Source organism: Typopeltis vanoorti, chromosome 3 (genome assembly GCF_054136105.1).
Source record: "Typopeltis vanoorti isolate ZY-2024b chromosome 3, IOZ_Tvanoo_1.0, whole genome shotgun sequence".
NCBI classification, from domain to species: Eukaryota; Metazoa; Arthropoda; class Arachnida; order Uropygi; family Thelyphonidae; genus Typopeltis; species Typopeltis vanoorti.
In genome coordinates this window covers 48,805,729-48,826,368 of record NC_143551.1, presented here as the reverse complement: position 1 = coordinate 48,826,368, position 20,640 = coordinate 48,805,729, and the positions used below count along the sequence as shown (strand labels likewise).

The 20,640-nt window shown below is 38.1% G+C and overlaps 1 protein-coding gene across 1 annotated transcript in view; it reads left to right on the top strand.

Annotated features, from left to right (window-relative positions):
* The window catches only part of ninaC (STKc_myosinIII_N_like and MYSc_Myo21 domain-containing protein ninaC), a 579,315-nt gene that overhangs the window by 321,899 nt on the left and 236,776 nt on the right, over positions 1-20,640 (top strand). The window contains exon 21 of the mRNA XM_090415596.1: positions 1,216-1,304. Coding sequence (XP_090271722.1) covers positions 1,216-1,304 — 89 coding nt within the window. The remainder of the gene's footprint in view (positions 1-1,215; positions 1,305-20,640) is intronic.

Sequence of the window (20,640 nt, the reverse complement as noted above, 5' to 3'; positions counted from 1 at the left end):
TTCATTACCTCTTTCATATCAATATGATTTGTTTTCATCCATTTTCACTCTCCCATCCATTTCCCATTTTCTCCAATACCTTGACCACCTCTCCTGAGATGCTGGTCAGTCAATAATTTCCTACCTCAGTCTCGGAGCATCCTTTATGCAATGTAATTATTTTTCTTATCCCCCCCCCCAGGACAATTCCACCTCGAGTTGAGACTAAATAATCTAAGTCATAATCCTTGCTCTGGCACTGCTAATACATGTGCTGATATTCCATCTGCCATTGCTGTATTCACTGATGTGAATACAGCAATCTTTATATCAGTGTTTTGTAATATACAATGTATCTGCAGTTCATCTATCTCTATTTCCACATCATTCTTTACTACTCTTGTGATTGCAATATCATCCATGTGAATGATATGACCTTGTAAAGTGATCACTCAGTACAACTATTTCATCTGTTTCAGTTACTTCCCTATCATTGGCATTCACCAGAATTCTTCCTTTTTTTTTTTACTTGTTTATTATAATTATAATTAATAATAAAGCTTTGTAAATTTCCACATTTAGCACCTCTCAGGTCATGAGCACATGACCTGAGAGATTACTTTCACCATTTGGTGGCAGTGTGGTGGTCACAGACAAATCTTCTGATGAGATTACTAAATCTAGCCTTCTCAAACCACAGGCATCTTTCATGACATGCTGCTTAAAGTAATTATTAATTTAGCAGTTCATCAGTCGTACTTCTTCACCCATCCTACTCATTAGGTATTTATAGTGTATAATTTATAATGTATCTATTTATTTCCACTACAAAATGTTGTATAGATGAGGGCATATCCCCCTTTCTATAGTGATCATAAAGTCCCATGCTTTTTTGAACAGTTATGTGTTCAAGATGATTAAGGCAGTAACACTGAATCGTTCAATGATGACTAAAATAATAAGTTCACTTGATTCACTCACTTGGGCATAGCTGCTCCCAAGCATAATTGCTGCTGAATTTGTATGCTATGGGCTATTCCAAAGTGCCCAGAAAATCTTTTCTAGTCAGTACTCTGCACATTCTTAGTTTTGCTTTTCTTTATTTAAAGATACTAAAAGTTGAACTTATAAATTTATTTCATAATTCTATATGTATAGTATGTGCATGTTATATATATAATTTATAATTTATATATTATTATATAATTTATATATTTATATTTCAATTTTTTCCAGAAAAGTTTCATAAAAATCTGAATTCAGAACATTATATTCGTCCTAAGTCAAATGCTTTACAGTTCACTATCGAGCATTATGCTGGTAAAGTGAGTTGAAAATCTGTTTACATAATAAAATCTTTCTTAATTTTAATTCCTGAAATGTTATTTTTATAGTATATGACCCATGATTTCTATGTGTAGCACAGTGGAGATTCTTTGCCCTTGTAGAAATAGATTTGATGATGATATATATGATAACTAATATTTAAGGAATTGACAGCGTATACTAGAAATATAAATTAAATAAACTTTAATATATACTTTCCGATATTTCAGCAAACGTCACGTTGCCATCTTCTTGGGAACTTAATACAAAGACACATGCACACAAGTACTACATATCAGCAAATGAGAACTGAAGCTAGGAAGCTAACGTTTTCCTGAAGTCCTGATGGTGCCCCCTGGCGGGCTATATTGGTGGTTCTTGGCCTTTGGGCTGAAGTTCTTCTGATAATTGTTTCCCAAATTTGGGGCAGTCTCATGCATCCAAATTTGTTGAGGTTTGGCATGTTCCTAAGGGCTGAGGCTGATTCCATGAATAGTCTTTCATACTTGAACTTGCTGCAGTGTATTACTGTGGCTTTCTTCCATCTTATTCTGTGGCGAGTATCCAGAGCGTGGTCTGCAAGCCCAGAGTGGCTGTACTGGCGAAATTGGATGTAATCCTTGTGTTCTGAGATTCTGATATTTGCTGTCCTGCCTGTTTGGCCAAAGTAAGACAATTTACAGCTGCAAGGGACCTGGTATACACCAGGTAGGCCTAGGGGAAGTGGTTGGTCTTTAGTGGAGCGGATAAGGGATGCCAATTTTCTATGTGGTCTATAACAAGTGGTTAAGTCGTGTTTTCTTAAGATTTTGTTGATTTTTTCCGAGGTGCCTCGGATGTAGGGAATGGTGATGGATTTAGAGTAATCTTTTTTGTGAAGGGGAGGGGGGTGGTGGGTTGTGGATAACTGGGTTAAGTATTTTCTGGATTTTTTGGAGGGGGTAGCCATTGGCTGAGAAAGTGTCATGGATGTGATTTAGTTCAGTGGTTAGGGTTTGATCATTTGAACAGATTAAGTTCCCAAGAAGATGGCAATGTGACGTTTGCCGAAATATCGGAAAGTATATATTAAAGTTTATTTAATTTATATTTCTAGTATACGCTGTCAATAGCTTAAATATTAGTTATCATGTTTAACCAGCATATAAGCCTCTCAACAAGAATGATGATATATATGATTTAGTGAAATTACTTAGTAACTGGTCAGTTGTTATCATGATTTACCATAAAAACCGATTTTTATTGCATTTATGGCCTCTATGGAGTCAAAAGACTCATCGTGGGAGGTCCTTTCTAAGAAACACAAGTCTATCAAGACTCATCGAGGGAGGTCCCTCCTAGGAAACACAAAGTCTATCATACCACTCCTTAAACACATTGACCGTTCTCGCTCTCACCACTCCATCAGGCAATGCATTCCATGGTTCAACCACCCTCCATGCAAAGAAACCACTCCTCACCCTCTTTCTCACAGTTTTCTTTCATAACTTCTAGAGATGGCCCCTTGTCATGACTCCTTACCGCTATTCAACCAAGTGAAAGAACTCCCCCAGTGTCAACCCTGTAACTACCTCTCAACAGTTTAAAAGTCTCAATCATATCATCCCTCCTATCCACCAAACTCTGTAGTCCACACTCCCTCAGCCAATCCTCATAACTAACATTGGACAGTTCTGACACCATCTTTGTACCCTTTCCACAGTTAATTTTAATGTGAAAGATGATGCTCATATGCTTCAAAAAAAAAAAAAAAAGCAGTTGAATGAACTTCTAATAACTGCAATGAAACATTCATTTATATGGGGTGAAAAACGCCTGTTACAGTGACGGCTAAACTTACATTTTAGCATTCATGATTAAAAATTATGGAAACAAATACCATGTTATTGTAATCCTTCAGTTTAATATAAACCAAAATAATCACTCGATGTTTTGACTTTCATATTAAGGTCATCATCTAGAGGAGGTGTGGCCAACATCATTCTATACGAGGGCCAATATATGATGAGTGGTTGCGTCATGGGCCGCACACGTTTAGACAGAACTTAAAAAAAATTAAACTCTGCATTTTTTCAAGGCAATGGTTATATGTATTGACTTACTATATTTGCTAAATTATTTTACTACTTGGAGAACAATATAAACTACTTGAAACTGAGTCTCTGAAACTGATCACTATAACCAGATCAAAGCAAGTGACTTTCAGTGATGCGTTACTGTGGAGCGCATAGAAATCTACCACTCCCACTACTACAACTTGCACAGAGAAGCAGTAAATTTTATAAATTGAGTAATCTTTTTAAAGCAATTTTGATTCTGTGTTGAGAATAAAAAGTGTTTCTGTCATCAGAAATAATGAATATAACTAGTATATCAATCAGAAAATCTGCGGTCGAAATTAATAGCTAAATTTATAATACGTATAATTTAATATAGTTTTTATCCTGCCGTGGGGGCCTGCTGTTGGCCACCTATGATCTAGAGTATATACATATATACAAAAAAACAAGCTACATTACAATCTACATGATATGCTAAAGTCACAGTAATTTGGTTGACTGTTAAAATTACTGGCCTGATCTCTTGTGTGAAAAAAAAAAAAAAAAAAAAAATTACTACATCAAAGCTGCAGTCCTGTTGTTGTTATTATTATTATTATTATTATTATTATTATTATTATGTGACACCTCCAGGGAGTCCAAAGACTCATCTAGAGAGAACACCTACTCTACAACTCTCTGTATCCAGCACTCAGTCCACCAACTACAACTAACTGCAACTACACCATCTACCACCAACCACCACTGCTAGTATTTCCACAGAGACAATCACAAACATCCATACCCATGGTGGGATTCGAATCTGCAGCCTTTTGGCTGGAGAGTAGATACGCTAACCACTTGGCCAACCAGACTGGAAATTATTATTATCTATTTGGTTACAAATCATTAAGAGGTATATGAAGCTAGAGAGCAACATGCTCTCACATAATTACTTACATCAATTAGAACAAAACAGTATAGATAGTGGCCAACAAGGGCTGAAGTTATTGCTTAGAGTCCTAAAGTAAGGGTTTATTGGAAAACTTGAAGCACTTAAGTGGGCTGAATGTGTGTCATTCAAATTCAAAATGTGCCATTGAAAGATTATGAAAGATAACTATTTTTAGGGAAACCAAATGTGAAAATTCAGTGGTTGGGCAGATTTATGATTTGTGTACGGTTAATAGCTGTTTGTAAGGAAGGTAAATTTTGAAGTAAGTAAATTTAATTAAGGTAAATTCTTTGTGTATTTTATAAAATAGTCGGAACACTAAATTAGCTGTATACAAGACAGTGTTCAAACCAGTTTTAACTTATGTGAGAGCTTGGTCAGAAGTAAAACACTTGACCAAAGACTAGAGACCACAGATATGAGAGTCCTGAGAAAGATTATAGACATGAACAGATGGCATCAATGGCAATATCATATTAAAAACGAGGATATTAGGAAAGAACTTGACATTGTCAACATCCAGGAATGCGTTAGCAGAACTAATCTCAGGTGGTATGGTCACTTAAACAGAATGGCCGAGGAAGATTAGCAAAACAAGTGTTCTCTGCCAGGTTGTGCAGGAAAACGACCTAGAGGAAGACCAAGATATAGGTGGATTGACACGGTACAAAGTGCCTTAGATGATAGAAATATAAAATCTGATAATGTTGGCATCTTGACAAGTAACAGACTGATTTGGAGGAAAATTGTAGATAGGAAATTAATAATGATGTAATTTTTTTCATGTAGTACTATCATATTGCCCCCCACCTATGTCTTACATGCGCTGATGACTCTGAACTGAAATTACACAGTCATCAGCGCATGTAAGACATAGGTGGGGGTGATACGAAATTACTCGTAGTTGACATATGAAACAAAATTCTGTCTGATAAGCCAGCTACGAGATAACTTGTACTGACCTTATAGAAGTGAAAGTGCTTGGAGTGCGGTAACAAACTAATACTGAGGAGCGTGGCAGCGAATGTGTTAAGAAGAAGATCTATGTAATATTTATTTAGATTTTAATTAGATTTTCACCATATTTTTTTTCTTATAGTGTGAAAGTAATATTTTATTGATTGGTGAGTTTATTAATTTCTGTTTCATCTTAAAAAGGTATAAATATGATTTCTTACTTTGATACTACAGGTTTTGTTGATGGAATATTAATATATTAATATTTACAAAACTGGAATAGGGTGGTTTAAGGAGATAGAGCACCATATTTAACAATATTTATTCTGCAAACCGTTTACTGATGTGATATGCACATTTTATCTGAATTAATTCAGATGAGGTGTTTCAGTTACTGAATACATGGTTATTTTGAAAATGACTCTGCTTTTCCTACATAGGAAAGATATGTTGTATGATGTTATCATTAACAGAGCTAGTTTATGATCATAGGTGCACTTTTGAGTAATTATATTAAAGTAAATGATAATAAAATTACCTAAATGCTATCATAATGATGTAAATCAGCATTAGCTAAATTGCCATCTGCGGCTTTACCTTTTCTTCCGATGCTAGTATTTTCAGACGAAGAAATGCATCTCACCTAATAACAATTACAAACATTCATGCCTACTGCAAGTTTCGAATTCACAGCTCTACTCTCATACATCACCCATCGCTAGACAAATGCCATGGAGAAATTCAGCAAATCCTGAGTAGTTGCACTTGATATCTTTAAAACCTTGGACCAAGTCTGGCAGAAAGGCTTACTAAGCAAACTCCCATCATTTGGACTGTCTCAGGACTTGCAGATGGATTGCCAGCTTTCTCTCTGGATGCACACTATGTGTGATGGTAGACGGCTCTATATCCTCTCACCATCCAACTAATGCTGGGGTCCCACAAGGTTCAGTTCTCTCACTGACCCACTTCCTTTTATATATCAATGACCTACTTCAGTTGACTTCTAACCCAATACAAGGTTTTGCAGATGACAGCACATTACACTCCTCCCTTTCATTTGATAAACCCTACTCTACACATCTCACTTCAACCCACAGAAGATCACTTACCATCATCATCATCATCATCATCATCAAATTCCTGCTATGTACCCTCAAGGGGTGTACAGGATATGATAGTGCTACCTGAAAAATTTACATCATTACTAACTTCCTACCTACAATTTTCCTCCAAATCAGTCTGTTACTTGTCAAGACTCCAACATTATCAGATCTTATATTTCTATCGTCTAAGGCATTTTGTACCGTATCAATCCACCTATATCTTGGTCTTCCTCTGGGTCATTTTCTTGCCAACCTGGCAGAGAACACTTATTTTGCTATTCTTTCCTTGCCCATTCTATTTAAGTAGCCATACCACCTCAGATTAGCTTTGCTAACGCATTCCTGGATGCTGACAAAGTCAAGTTGTTTCCTAATATCCTCGTTTTTAATATGATATTGAAATATGACATTGATGCCATTTGTTCATGCCTCTAATCTTTCTCAGGGCTCTCATATCTGCAGTTTCTAGTCTTTGGTCAAGTGTTTTATTTCTGACCCAGCTCTCAGATCCATAAGTTAAAACTGGTTTGAACACTGTCTTGTATATAGCTAATTTATTGTTTAGGCTAATTTCTCTCTTATTCCATATGAATTTATTCAATTGACTTCCTACCATACCAGCTTTGTTGATTCTGTTGTCTATTTCCATATTTAATTTACCATCTTCTCTAAAAATCGTGCCTAAGTAGCTGAAAAGTTTTACTTGTTCCACAGGTTCTCCATTTTCAACGATTCTGCCTATTTTCATTGTCTTTATCATTTTATTGCTAAACTTCATATCATATCTATTACAACAGTTATTCAGTTTAGTCAGGGAATCTTGCAGACTTGTAATGGATTTATTTAAAAGTATAACATCGTCTGCATAAAGCAAAGAGCTGACACTAACATCTCCAATTTTGATATCATGTTTAATACCACTTTCCTTCATAATGTGATCCATATAGATAATGAATAACAGAGGGGATAATGTACATCCTTGTCTCACACCAGATTTAACATTAAACCATCTTCCTGTACTTCCTTCAATTCTAACTGCTGACTTACAACTCAAATAAAGACTAAGTATTGCTTGATATAATGCCCCATTGACACCATATAACTGTAGCGTATTGAATAGCTTCTCTCTTGGCACCTTGTCATAGGCCTTTTCCAGATCAACAAAACTTGATCTGGAAAAGAAATCATGGGAACATAACAAAGATCTGAATTTTATATTTGTTATATTCCCATGATTTCTCAACTATTTGTCGTAAAGTGAAGATCTGATCCTGACAGCCTCTATTTGGCCTGAATCCCGCCTAAATCCAAGTTTTTCTTCCACAATTCTTTTCAACCGTTTCTCAAGTATACTTGCATAAATCTTGCCTGGAACACTGAGTAGGGAAATACCTCTGTAATTCTCACATTCAGTTTTATTTCCCTTTTTATATATGGGTACTATGAGAGCTCTACTCCAATCATCGGAAAATCGTCCCTCTGTCTAGGATTTCTGAACTATGCAGTGCAGCCACTGTAAGACTTTTCTACCACCATACTTCAGCATTTCTGGTCGAATATCATCTACTCCTGCTGCCTTTCCACATTTCAACCTTTTGATGGCTTTTTCTACTTCAAGTATGGATATATATTCTTGGCTGTATGCCTGTTGAGCATTTTTTACCACTGTGCTATCACTGATTGTTTCATTTTGCAATTTTTTGAAGTAATTACTCCATACTTCAAGGATATATTTTTCTCCCATTTTCATGTCACCTTTATCATCTGTAACTCCTTTTACAGTATGCTTTCCTCCATTTCTAAGCTTCTTCAACAACCTCCAGAATATCTTACCACCTTCTTGATATTTATTTTCTATGTTCTTTCCAAAGTCCTCCCATTACTTTTGTTTAGCTAGTTTTACACATTGTTTAGCTTTCTTACATTTGTTGCAGTATTCTCTAAGAGCACAAGCTGACTTATTTTCCAGGAACTTTTGATATGCTTTCTTCTTTTCCTTCACTGTTCTTTAACTTCCTGTGTCCACCATAGAGTTCTGATTTTTCTGTCTTGCAGACAACCTCACCACATGCCTCTGTAACTGAATGAATCAGTATTTTCTTCAGGGCTTGCCACTGAATCTGCAAGTTTGGTTCCTGTTCTCAAACTCTTTCATCTTTTTTCTTCAATTATGTTTGTGTATTTTAGCCTACAGTTCACATCTGAGAGCTGCTCAACTTTTATTCAAGGACCGACTTTTCCTTTTTCATTGTATCAGTTGCTTTTTCTAAAGCTCAAAAAATTCCTCTGGTTTTACCTTAGCAGAACCTTGTGTGGTACCATAGGCACAAATAAGTCTCATTGTCCAGTTCCCTGCCTGCCAGCCATTCAAGAAAATTAGCCTAGTATTTAGTGTTGAATACTATGGCTACTCCTTTTCCTTGATTTTCATTGCCTGAATATAACATTTTGTATTTATTGCTGTCAATCAAGGAAAAGAACTCCCTGGTGCAGGACAAAATGTCCTGCACCAGGGAGAAAACATCACTATCAACAGTAACATAGTCAATGAGATTTTTCTTATTCCTTGCCTCTTCTCTCTATGTGAATTTGTGCACATTTTTATGTTGTAACATGGTAATAACCAGTGCACGTCCTGAGCAGAAATCCAATGGGTATTTGCCATTTCTCTTCTAGGAATTACCCCGACATCATGCCTCTCCTGGCATAAACACATCACAACCATTGTATCCTCAGCTTCCAAAAAACTAGCTCAAGACACTACTTCACCTCTGAACAACTGTTAACATTCTCCCAGAATATTTTTGTATGTCTGACATTCAATTCCTACTCTGCTATTTAGATCCCCAACAAAGACCAACTTTTCCTTTTTTATTGTGTCAGTTGCTTTATCTAAAGCATCAAAACATTCTTCCAATTCTAACTTAGTAGAACCTTCTGTGGGACCATAGGCATAAATAAGTCTCATTGTCCAGTTCCCCATTCTTATATTTGCCCACATCACTCTACTTGAGACTGCCTGCCATTCAGGAAGATTAGCCTTGTATTTAGTGTTGAATACTATGGCTACTCCTTCTTTTCCTTGATTGTCATTGCCTTAATATAACATTTTGTATTTATTGCTCAGAAAGATCTCACCAGTTTTTGTCTTTTTTGTTTCAGTTACCCCTATTATGTCAACCTGATACTTATCTAACTCCTCAGCTAGCTCCATTTCTTTGCCATTCAGGCTTCTTATGTTGATAATACCAATCTTGAACTCTGGTGATGCTGAGTTGGGGTGGCTTTTCAGATTTATTCCAGTAGCTGACTTTTCGCTGTTCGTCCTGGTTCCCCTGCCGAAAACAAATGGGGGCCTTGTTTAACTGGGTGATGCTCCAGCCGGCATGAAATTTTGTCATGTTGTACCATCATCTTGTATTTTGGTTTAACCAATAGGAATACAATTTGGTTGGCTAAATCCCAAATTGCCAGCCTATCCTCGTTCGTTCAGTATCCAGGTAGATACCCAACAGGGTGCACCACGAGAAGGTGAGGATTGGACATTAGGTCAGAAGCCCTGGTCGGTTCTCCGCATTCCTTTAAAGGATATGCGGAGATCTCCTCTCAGTTATATAGCTTTGACCCTTAAGCACTCCTTACCACATCAATTACCACTGCCCTTAATTCTGACCTCCAAGCCATCCTCCAATGGGGCTCAGATAACCTCGTCAACTTCAATGCTAGTAACCCAGTTCTGTATTATTTCTCACAAAAAAAAACATTTCCCCCCAGCATTGTTTTTGATAACACTCAAATTCCCAGACAAGATGAGATTTGTCTTCTAGAAATTACCCTGACATCATGCCTCTCCTGGCATAAACACATCAGAACCATTGCATCCTCAGCTTCCACAAAACTAGGTTTCTCTTTTGCTCAAGATGCTACTTCACCTCTAAACAGCTATTAACATTATACAAATCACAAATTGCCTAGCTATCAAATACTGCTCTCACATTTGGAGTGGGCTCCTAATAGCTCCCTCAAAATGCTTGATTCAATACAGAGGAGAGCAACTAGACTGATAAATGATCCATCTTTCACCAACTTGTTCCCCTCACTTTCACATAGATGCTTGGTGTCTGCAATTTGTATATTCTATAAATATTTCCATGGGAAATGTTCATCTGAAACAGCATCAATAATTCTCCCACTCTGTACTAAGCCCATTGGAACACGCACAGCTGCCACCCAACATCCTCTCACAGTACACCTTGAAACCCACAGAACAAGTTTCTTTTCCTCCTCCTTCATCCCTGCCATTGCGGTACCATGGAACAGTCTTCCCCTGATGTATTTCCCAAGGAATACAACATACAGGCTTTTAAATCAAATGTAAACAAGTTGCTCCTTTCCCAACCCACCACCCATATACGTTACTAACGTACTTATAGGTTGACCAGCCAGCCTTTCCTATATGGTCCTAACATGGAAAAAAAAAAAAAAAATTTAATGCTCCATCTACAGAGCCTGTAATAAGAAAGAATATTAATAACTTTATATGGAATAAAAAATTTTACAATGCTAAGTATAATCAAAATAATAAATAATACATAAAATATTTCTTTTTTTTTTACGTATATGGTTGAAATAGACATGAAATAGGATTTTAAATTTCCATGCGATGAATTTTCTCAGTGATGAATTGTCTTCCCAATGAATTTTCCCTGTGATGAATTGTCTCCCCAATGAATTTTCCCTGTGATGACTTGTCTGGGCACTCTTACCTCCAACTCTATTCAATATATATATATATATATATGTATATCTGTGTGTGTGTGTGTGTGTGTGTGTGTGTGTATTCCTGAGCTTCTACTCGGTTGTTATGGTACATTTTAAAAATAAATATTTAATGACTTTAAACTGAGATAAAATATTAAGTTTTAATGAGAATGATACAACTAGTTTCAGCCTTTAACAGCCTTCATCAGGTATCCACTAAAGGTAGAACACAATAATAAAAATTGAAGTTACAAAAAAACTGAGAATTACAGGCAAAAATGCAATACATAATTGACAAAAAACATTGTATTTTTCAAGTTGTTCTAATCCAATGCATCATTGTCTGTTGCGTGCGTGCTTGTAAGTTCTCGAGAACGCCAGTATTGAACAACTGCATTATGGCTGTCAGGGATGTTGTAACTTAAATTGCTGTTTAAATGTTCAGGATTAAGGAGGATTTCCCTGGATTCCACTATTTTCCTTTCAAACTCATCACTGCAGCCAAAAAACGTTTTCATATTTATCCCAGCAAACTGAGTGAATTTGTAGATCATCATGAAGATTGTTTGAGAAAAGAACATGACTGGATAGCGCTGATGAATGTGATCTTTTATAGGAGATGTCTCTCTTATGTTCTTCTATACGTAGTTCAATAGATTTGTTAGTCTATCCAAAGTAAGGAGTATTACAATAGCACCATAATTTGTATAAACCTGGATATTTTAGGTTGTGATGAATAGGCTTCGGATGGTTTATAAGAGAACGGATTTTAGGTAGTGTAGTGAAAAACATCCTGATGTTGTATTTTTTTAAGGACTTTAGCCAATTTATTGGAGACTAAACTAATGTATGGGATGGAGATGCTACCTTTAAAATTAGTAGTTTCCATAGTACACTGCCTAGGAGGATCCAGAAGAAATTTCTTAATCGTTTTTTCAGAATATCCGTTTTGTTTAAAGATCAGAGAAAGGTGATTAATTTCTTTTCAGAGCTCATCTGGTTCATTTAAAAGAGAGCGTGCTCTGTGTCGTAAGGTAGAGATAGTTCCGAGCTTTTGTGGTGGAAAGTGATGAGATTGACAGTGCAGATATCTATTAGTATGAGTGGGTTTTCTGTATATAGATATTTTAAATCTATCAGAGCATCGTGTAAGAATTACATCCAGGAACGGAAGGCAGTTATTTTGTTCTAGTTCAGCAGTGAATTTTATATTAGAATTCTGGTTGTTAAGATGATGAAGAAAATCCATGAGAGATGTGTGCCCATGACTCTATATAATGAAAATGTTGTCAACATAATGTCTCCAAAGTTTCGGCTTAAGTGAGAAGGATGATAAGGCTTTCATTTCAAAATCTTCAAGGAAAATGTTTGCTAGAACCAGGGATAAAGGGTTGCCCATTGCTAGGCCTTTGTTCTGTTTGTAAATAGATTCCCTATATCTGAAGTAGCCAGATTGAATACAATGCTTTAATGAAGCAAATATCTTTTTTGACAATTTGTTCTTTAGTAATGTTAATACCTCCTCAGTAGAGACGTTAGTAAATAATGAAATAATGTCAAAAACTTGCTATGATATCATTTTCGCTGATGGAAATATTTTTTATTATTATTATTATTGTTATTATTCAGGCCTCCAAGGAGTCAAAAGACTCATCGAGGGGAGTTCCCCCCTGAGAAACACAAAGTCTATCATACCACTCTTTACACGCACTGACCGTTCTCGCTCCTACCACTCCATCAGGCAATGCATTCCACGGCTCAACCACCCTCCACACAAAGAATCCACTCCTTACCCTCTTGCTCACAGTTTCCTTTCGTAACTTCCAGGGATGGCCTCTTGTCATCATTCCTTCGTGCTGTTCAACCAAGCGAAAGAACTCCCCAGTGTCAACCCTGTAACCACCTCTCAACAGTTTAAAAGTCTCAATCATATCGCCTTTCCTTCTTCTATCCACCAAACTCTGCAGTCCACATTCTCTCAGCCGATCCTCATAACTATCCTTGTACGGTCCTGAAACCATCTTTGTCATCCGTCTTTGTATCCTGTCCACAGTTAATTTATCCCCTTCAAATCCTGGGGACCAAATCTGAGAACTATAGTCCAAGTGTGGTCTGATCAGAGACTTATACAACGGAATGATAACCCTCTTATCTCTGCAGGTCAGTGTCCTTCTCATAATAGCAGCAATCCTCTGTGTTACCTTCACCACCTTTGCAATATGTCCCCTAAACTTCAGGTTTCTATCAATCATCAACCCCAGATCTCTTGTCTCCCCAACTTCCTCCTGTATAACTCCTCCCATAGAGTATGCAGCATCCCATCGATGTTTCCCAAACCTCAAGACCTTACATTTTGCTGCATTAAACTGAAACCCCCATTCATTTGCCCATCTATCTAGCTTATTTAAAGCCTCTTGCAAGGCTACCACATCTGCACTATTACTAATAATCCTTCCCAGCTTCGCATCATCTGCAAACAACTGAATATCCCCTTGCAATCCACTGGCAATGTCATTGATATAAAGGTTTAACAGTATAGGTCCTAGTACTGAGCCCTGTGGGACCCCACTTGTAACCTTCTGTCTCCTTGAAACTGCTCCACCATACACAACTCTCTGATACCTATCAGACAGCCAATCCTGAATCCAGTTGACCAATCTGACATCCAGACCCATGTGTTGCAACTTAAATATCAGCTTATCATGTGGCACCCTGTCAAATGCCTTTGCTAAGTCTAAGAAAATTGCAGTATATGCCTTTCCCTCATCTAATGTTCTTGTAACTTTATTATAAAAGGCTAGCATATTGCTAAAACAAGAGTGCCCTTCACAAATCCATGTTGACTCTCACAGAAAACATTACCCTCATCTGCCCAGTGCTGTATACGGTCCCTCACTACTTTCTCCAAGATCTTAACAACTACTGATGACACATAGACTGGTCTATGTGTTACCACCCTTATGCAATGGCACTATCTTACCTTCCTTCCATTCCCTGGGCACCTTTGCCAAAGCCAGACTTTCATTGAAAAGCCATGTTAAAGGCACTGTCAATTCCCTAGCACATTCTCTCAAAACTCGTGGTGAATTACCATCCAGTCCCACAGCTTTACTGACATCCAGAGTACTCAGTATCTGAAACACACTCTCCTCCTGTACCTCCAGACCTCGAACCAGTCCTATCCCTCTAGCATTAAAACTGACTCCTCTAGGATGAAATACTTCAATAAAGTGTTCATTGAACAATTCCACTATGTCCTCTGCATCAGTCACTCTATTCCCATTTTTATCCCACAATATCATTCTTCCACAGTCATTTCTCCTCCTACTGGCCACATAGCTAAAAAATTCCCTAGGATTTTCTTTGGATCTTAGGGCCAATCTCCTCTCATATTCCAGTTTCGCTTTCCTTACCACACTAGTCACTCTTCTGGCCTGTGTCTTATATTCCTCATGCATCTCTTCACCTGTCTCCTTATATCTCTTCCATAGCCTCTTTTTTGTACGCAATTCCTGTTTAATATTGTTTGTCATCCACTTTACTCCAAATTGCGTCCTCTTCTTCACTCGTGGTATTCAACTTACCATTGCTGATAACAAATATTCTTTCACAATTTCCCACGCACTGGTGATATCCCGGCCTTCCAATTCCTGCCTCCATGAAACTTCCCAAAGTTGACGTCTAAGACTATTATAATCACCTGCCTTATAATTCCACATACATTCCCATCTCTTTGATACTCCTACATGTTTATTCATTTTTCAAGTCAAACCCATATGGTCACTCTCTCCAACTGGTGAGAGAGACATCAACTCAGTTATTATCAACTCTTCTGATGCTATAACCAAATCCCAAACTTTTGAACCTCTTGTTCCCTCTGTTACATGTTGCCTAAGACATTTGTCCCTCAAGAATTCTAGAAATTCCATTCCCCTATTGCTATATGCATCTTCCTCTCTCCAATTTATACTACTGAAGTTAAAATCTCCCATAACAATCATTCTTCTTGCACTTGCCAAACTTAGCTGTCTAAACATCTCCTTATCCCCATCCTCTGTGCTCCTGGGTCTGTAGCAACACCCCACTAAATATCCTGTCTTGCCTACCTCTACCTCACACCATACGCTCTCAAAATCATTTGTCTCACTTCCTTCCAAATTCTCCACTCTTAGAGGACATAGGTCATCACTTATCATAAGCAGTACCCCACCACCACGCTTTCCCCTCCTATCCTGACGAAAAATGCTATACCCAGCGACTTCTATTCCTGTTGTTACATTCCCTTCTGTCAACCACGTCTCAGTGATCGCAATAATTTTTGGCCAGGCTAATGCTATCTGCGCCACCAATTCCTCTCCCTTATTCTGGATACTCCTGGCATTAGTATAAAGCATATAAATGCCATTGTTTCTATACCCAGCATTATTCCTTCTAGACTCCACTGGGCTCAGTGTTACCTGACACTGTCTCCCTTCTCCCAAGTATCCATTCCCACAAGAGGCCACCCCTGCTATCATCCTCCCTGGGACACACTGCAATTCTCTCCAGAACAGAACAGCAATCTCTCCAGATGCCTACGTCCTTCCTCATTCAAATGTAAACGGTCTCTCGCATACAATTCCTCTCTTTCCTCAAACGCACTCCAAGCATCCACATATACCAGTCCTCTCTTGTCACACATTCTCGCTATTATGCCATTCAATATCACCGCTCTTCTGCTCAGCTCATCATTATCATACCTAGGCAACACGTACACTATTTTTCCTCTCTCTGTCTTCTTCCGTACAGTCTTAAGCAAAAATCTCATATCTCTCGCTGCCCGACTTACATTACCACTCAAGTCAGTTCCTACCATCACAATCATCTCATCCACCCTTTCACCTCTCTTAATTGCCATAGCCACCCTTTCTATTGTTCCTCCTGGCAAACACTCCTCACGCATCCTATCTTGAACACCACGGATCATTGAGTCGCCATAGATTATACCTCTTACCATTCCCTCGCTCCTATTGTTTCCATTCTCTCCTCTTCTTTCATTCCCATACCTCTCTCTTCTACTGTTTCCATTCTCTCCTCTTCTAGCAATCCCATACATCTCTCTCATTCCCTCTCTCCTACTGTTTCCATTTTCTCCACTTCTAGCACTTCCATATCCCTCTCTCATTCTGTCTCTCCTACTACTGTTTCCATCCGCTCGTCTTCTAGCATTCCCATACCTCTCTCTCATTCCATCTCTCCTACCGTTTCCATTCTCTCCTCTTCTAGCACTTCCATATCTCTCTCTCATTCCATCTCTTCTACTGTTTCCATTCTCTCTTCTTCTAGTACCCCCATACCTCTCACTCATACTCCCTAAATTCTCTCTCTCTCCTACTCTGATTTGCCTTGCATTTATCTCTTCCATTCTCCTAATCTTATCTTTCATACTTCTGCTCTCATTCACAAGACATTCCACCTCCTCTTTCAACTCATCTATCTCCCTCTGCAGGTCAGTCACTCTTAATCTAAATTCACTCTCCCAAACAAAACCATCTCCTAAACTTTCACAGTCACTCACACCTTCCACATTATCAACTATTATTTTCTCATTCTCTCCTATCACACTACTTGTTTTCCTACATTCATTCCCTGTTCCTGGAGCAACAAACTCGGATATCGATATATCTAATGTACTTATTTACTCCAACTGCCTACATTTTGCGCACATACGCTCTCCACTCTCTTTAACTTTTGATATGAGAAACGAAATCTGTGGTGTTTTTGATGAACGATGAAGATTTATTGGAGAAACACTTGAGGTATTCCGCAAGATGTTTAGAAGGCTTATAAGTAGGACCATCAATACCTTCCACAATTGGGCAAAGAGGGATGTTTTCCTTGTGGATCTTCAGAACTCCATAAATGCGTGGTATAAGACGGTGTGGAGAATGTAAAGAAAGGCAAATATTGTGAGGAAGTTCACTTGTAGTCTTTAACAGATTGTTTGTGTGGTTTTGTAGTTCTCTTGTTGGATCATCCTGAAGAATTGAATATGTAATGTTGTCTCCAAGCAATTGAAGCATTTTATTGTGGTCTTCAGAGTTGAGGACTACTGTGCCATTGCCTTTATCTGCAGGTAAAATAATGATGTTTTTGTTCTTTTTAAGATTCTTTAAGGCTTGTCTTTCGGCAGGTGAAAGATTATCTGTTGGAGGTTTAGCATTATTTATAATGAAGATGGATTCAATATGATGAAGTTTTGCCAAATGATTAGGAATAAGTGAACTACCTTTTTCTATTTTAGTAAGTAGAGATTCTTTTGGAATAAACTTTGGTGAGGGAATAAAATTCAGACCTTTGCTTAGAATATCTTTTTCTGCAACTGTTAAAACGTGACTAGTTGTTTACTTCAACTTTGTCAGGATTAATAGAGGCTTTAGTAGGAACAGATGTGTTTTATACTCTCTTAAGAATCTCAAATTTCTAGATAAGATTAAGCTTATTATTATTTTGTATCCGTGTTGCTTGTGCTTCACTGTTAAAGATAAAATGTACGTAAAAGATAAATTGTACATGTGGTGTAGTGGTTATCACATCCGCCTAACACCCGGAAGGTCCCAGGATCGAGCCCTAGCAGGGATATAATTGCAGAGAGCAAGAATTATGAATGATATGCTGGCTGAAATGTGTCAGGAGATGGGAGTACAGTTTGTTAATGTGTGGAATGAGTTTGAGGGACGAAGTGAGCTGTATGGGAGCGATGGACTGCATTTGAGTGGTTATGGTGTGAGTCACTTGGAGAGACTGCTGCTGGAAGGTAAAGAAGTGAATAGAGAGAATGAATCAGATCGAGTCGGAAGTGATGTGGAAGAGCGGAAGAGTAAGACAGGAGAGATTGAGGAGGTGGTTATTAATGGGGAAGTGAGTGGTATGAGCATAGAAAATGAGAGAATGGGTGTGCAAGAGGAGCAGGGAAACGGGGAGGCTCAGGGTGGACAGTGGTACACAGCATGAGAAAGGTGGATGCTCCAAGAGGAGGTGAGAGCATGTGTAGGCAGGAAAGAAATGGGATGACCAGGGATCAAGAGGAAACAGATGAAATTGAAAAGGGTTCTAAAATGAAGAAGCAGGAAGGGAAATGGCCCCAGTCCAGCATGGAGAGATCACATCGAGTGAGTGGTATCAGTGGAACTAGCTGTAGATCCAGAAATGAGCTGTCGTGTTTGTATACCAGTGCTAGACGTATAAGAAACAAGGCGGATGAAATGGCTGCACTAATTGCGTCTGTTCACCTAAATATTGTCGGAATAAGTGAGACATGGCTGGAAGAGGATGACATCCTGACAGGAATAGAGATGGAAAGGTATGATGTGTTTCGTGAGAATAGAAGGGGTAAAAAGGGAGGGGGAGTGCTATTGATGATAGAGAAAGAGTTATGTCCATACAAGGTAGAGCTGCAAGAGGGGAAATAGGGCCAGTGGTTTTGAGGCAGCGTGGTGTGAGATAGAGGTGAATAGAATCAAATACTTGGTGGGATGTTGTTATAGACCTGGTAATGTGGATGATGGTGATAGTGAAATGTATAGTCAAATAAGCCAGGCAAATAAGAAAAGGGTGATCATTATGGGTGATTTTAATTATGGCAATATAGACTAGAATCAAGAGATAGCAACTGGAAGTAAAGAAAATTAGTTTCTTGAGTTTTTGAGGGATAACTATCTCAGACAGTATGTAACAGAGGGCACATGAGGATTAAGGGTCTTGGATTTGGTCATCTCATCAGAGAATGTAATTATAAATGAGGTGTGAAATCATCCACCAATTTTCACCAATTGGTGGATGATTTCACACCTCATTTATAATTACATTCTCTGATGAGATGACCAAATCCAAGATTCTTAATCCTCATGTGCCCTCTGTTACATACTGTCTGAGATAGTTATCCCTCAAAAACTCAAGAAACTAATTTTCTTTACTTCCAGTTGCTATCTCTTGATGACGATGATTACCTGGGTGGTTGCCAGCAGTGCAAGGACCCCTGTGAAAAAAGGGTATATGTGGAACTACAAGGGGGATGATTATGAAGAGCTCAGGAGACAGCTTGTGTGTGTGTAGCATGGAATGAGGAGTTAGCTGAAAAAGAGATCAATGCATCTTGGTGGATTTTCAAATACTATTTAGTAGACGCAATGTGTAAATGTATTCCAAGGGTGAGAAGGTTAAATAAAGTAGGTGTGAGATGGATGAATAAAGAGATTAAGCATGCGATACAGAGAAAAAGGGCATTGTGGAGGCAGCATAAGAGAAATGGAAGTAACCAATTTCATGAGGTCTACAAAGACCAGGCAAGGAGGGTAACTTGGTTGGTGAGAGTAGCTAAAGAGAGGTATGAACAGCAGTTAGCTAATGAAGCCAAAAAGAATCCTAGGGAATTCTTTCGATATGTAGCCAACAATAGAAAGAATGATTATGGAAGGATGACATTGATTGGAGGAAATGGTATAAAGACAGCTGTTGCAGAATGTGTGGTGGAGATACTTAATGAACAGTTCATAAAGATCTTTCAATCTTGTGAATTTGACTTCATGGAGAGATTGAGAGCAGTTGATGATGGGGAGGAGAGACTGACTGTAAGTGAGCAAGAGGTGTTTGGGGAGTTGAGTAAACTAGATGTAAATAAGGCTGTGGGACTTGATAATATATCACAGCATATTCTGAAGGAATGTGCCAGAGAGTTGACACCTGCCTTGACATATTTTTTTAATACGAGCCTTGCACTTGGTCAAGTTCCTAAAGAGTGGAAGGAGGGCAAGATTGTGCCACTTCATAAAGAAAGTGATCTAACTCAAGCATCAAACTATAGGCCTATCTCTGTGTCAGGTGTTGTGGTTAAGTTGTTGGAGAAGCTTGTGAGAACTAGGATCTAGAGTTGGGTTGACAACAATGGTATAATCTTTGATGGACAGCATGGATTTGCTAAAGGGAGGTCATGTTTTAGTAATCTACTTACTTATTACAATAAAGTGACTGCTTCCTTGGACAGCACTCACTTTATTGTAAAATTATTCTAACAATAAAGAGGTGTGAAAGGAGGTCAAGATTGTGCCACTTCATAAAGAAGGTGATCGAACTCAAGCATCAAACTATAGGCCTATCTGTGTGTGTCAGGTGTTAAAAGGGTTAGAAACACTCCCCCAGGGGCTTTTTCCCGGATAGTTTCTTTATTTTTAATAGTTTCTAACCGTATTATTCTCATGCCACCTTCTTTAATTTCTTTCCTCCGCCCCTTACTTGATTCGACTTCAGCGACCAATAGGGTGGTATTTTTCTGCCAAACATCCTTTGATCGGCTAGCCCGTGAAGAAGTCTCAAATCCGGGAATTGACCCTGAGCGATAGTCTATTGTTTTTCTTTTGCTAGCCTCTAAATTAATTCCCCTTCCAAATTTTTAAGAATTTACTTAATATTTTAATCTCTAGCCTCTCACATACAATTTCTTATGACTAATCCTTTCTGTCTTACTTAGCTAATATTTTTT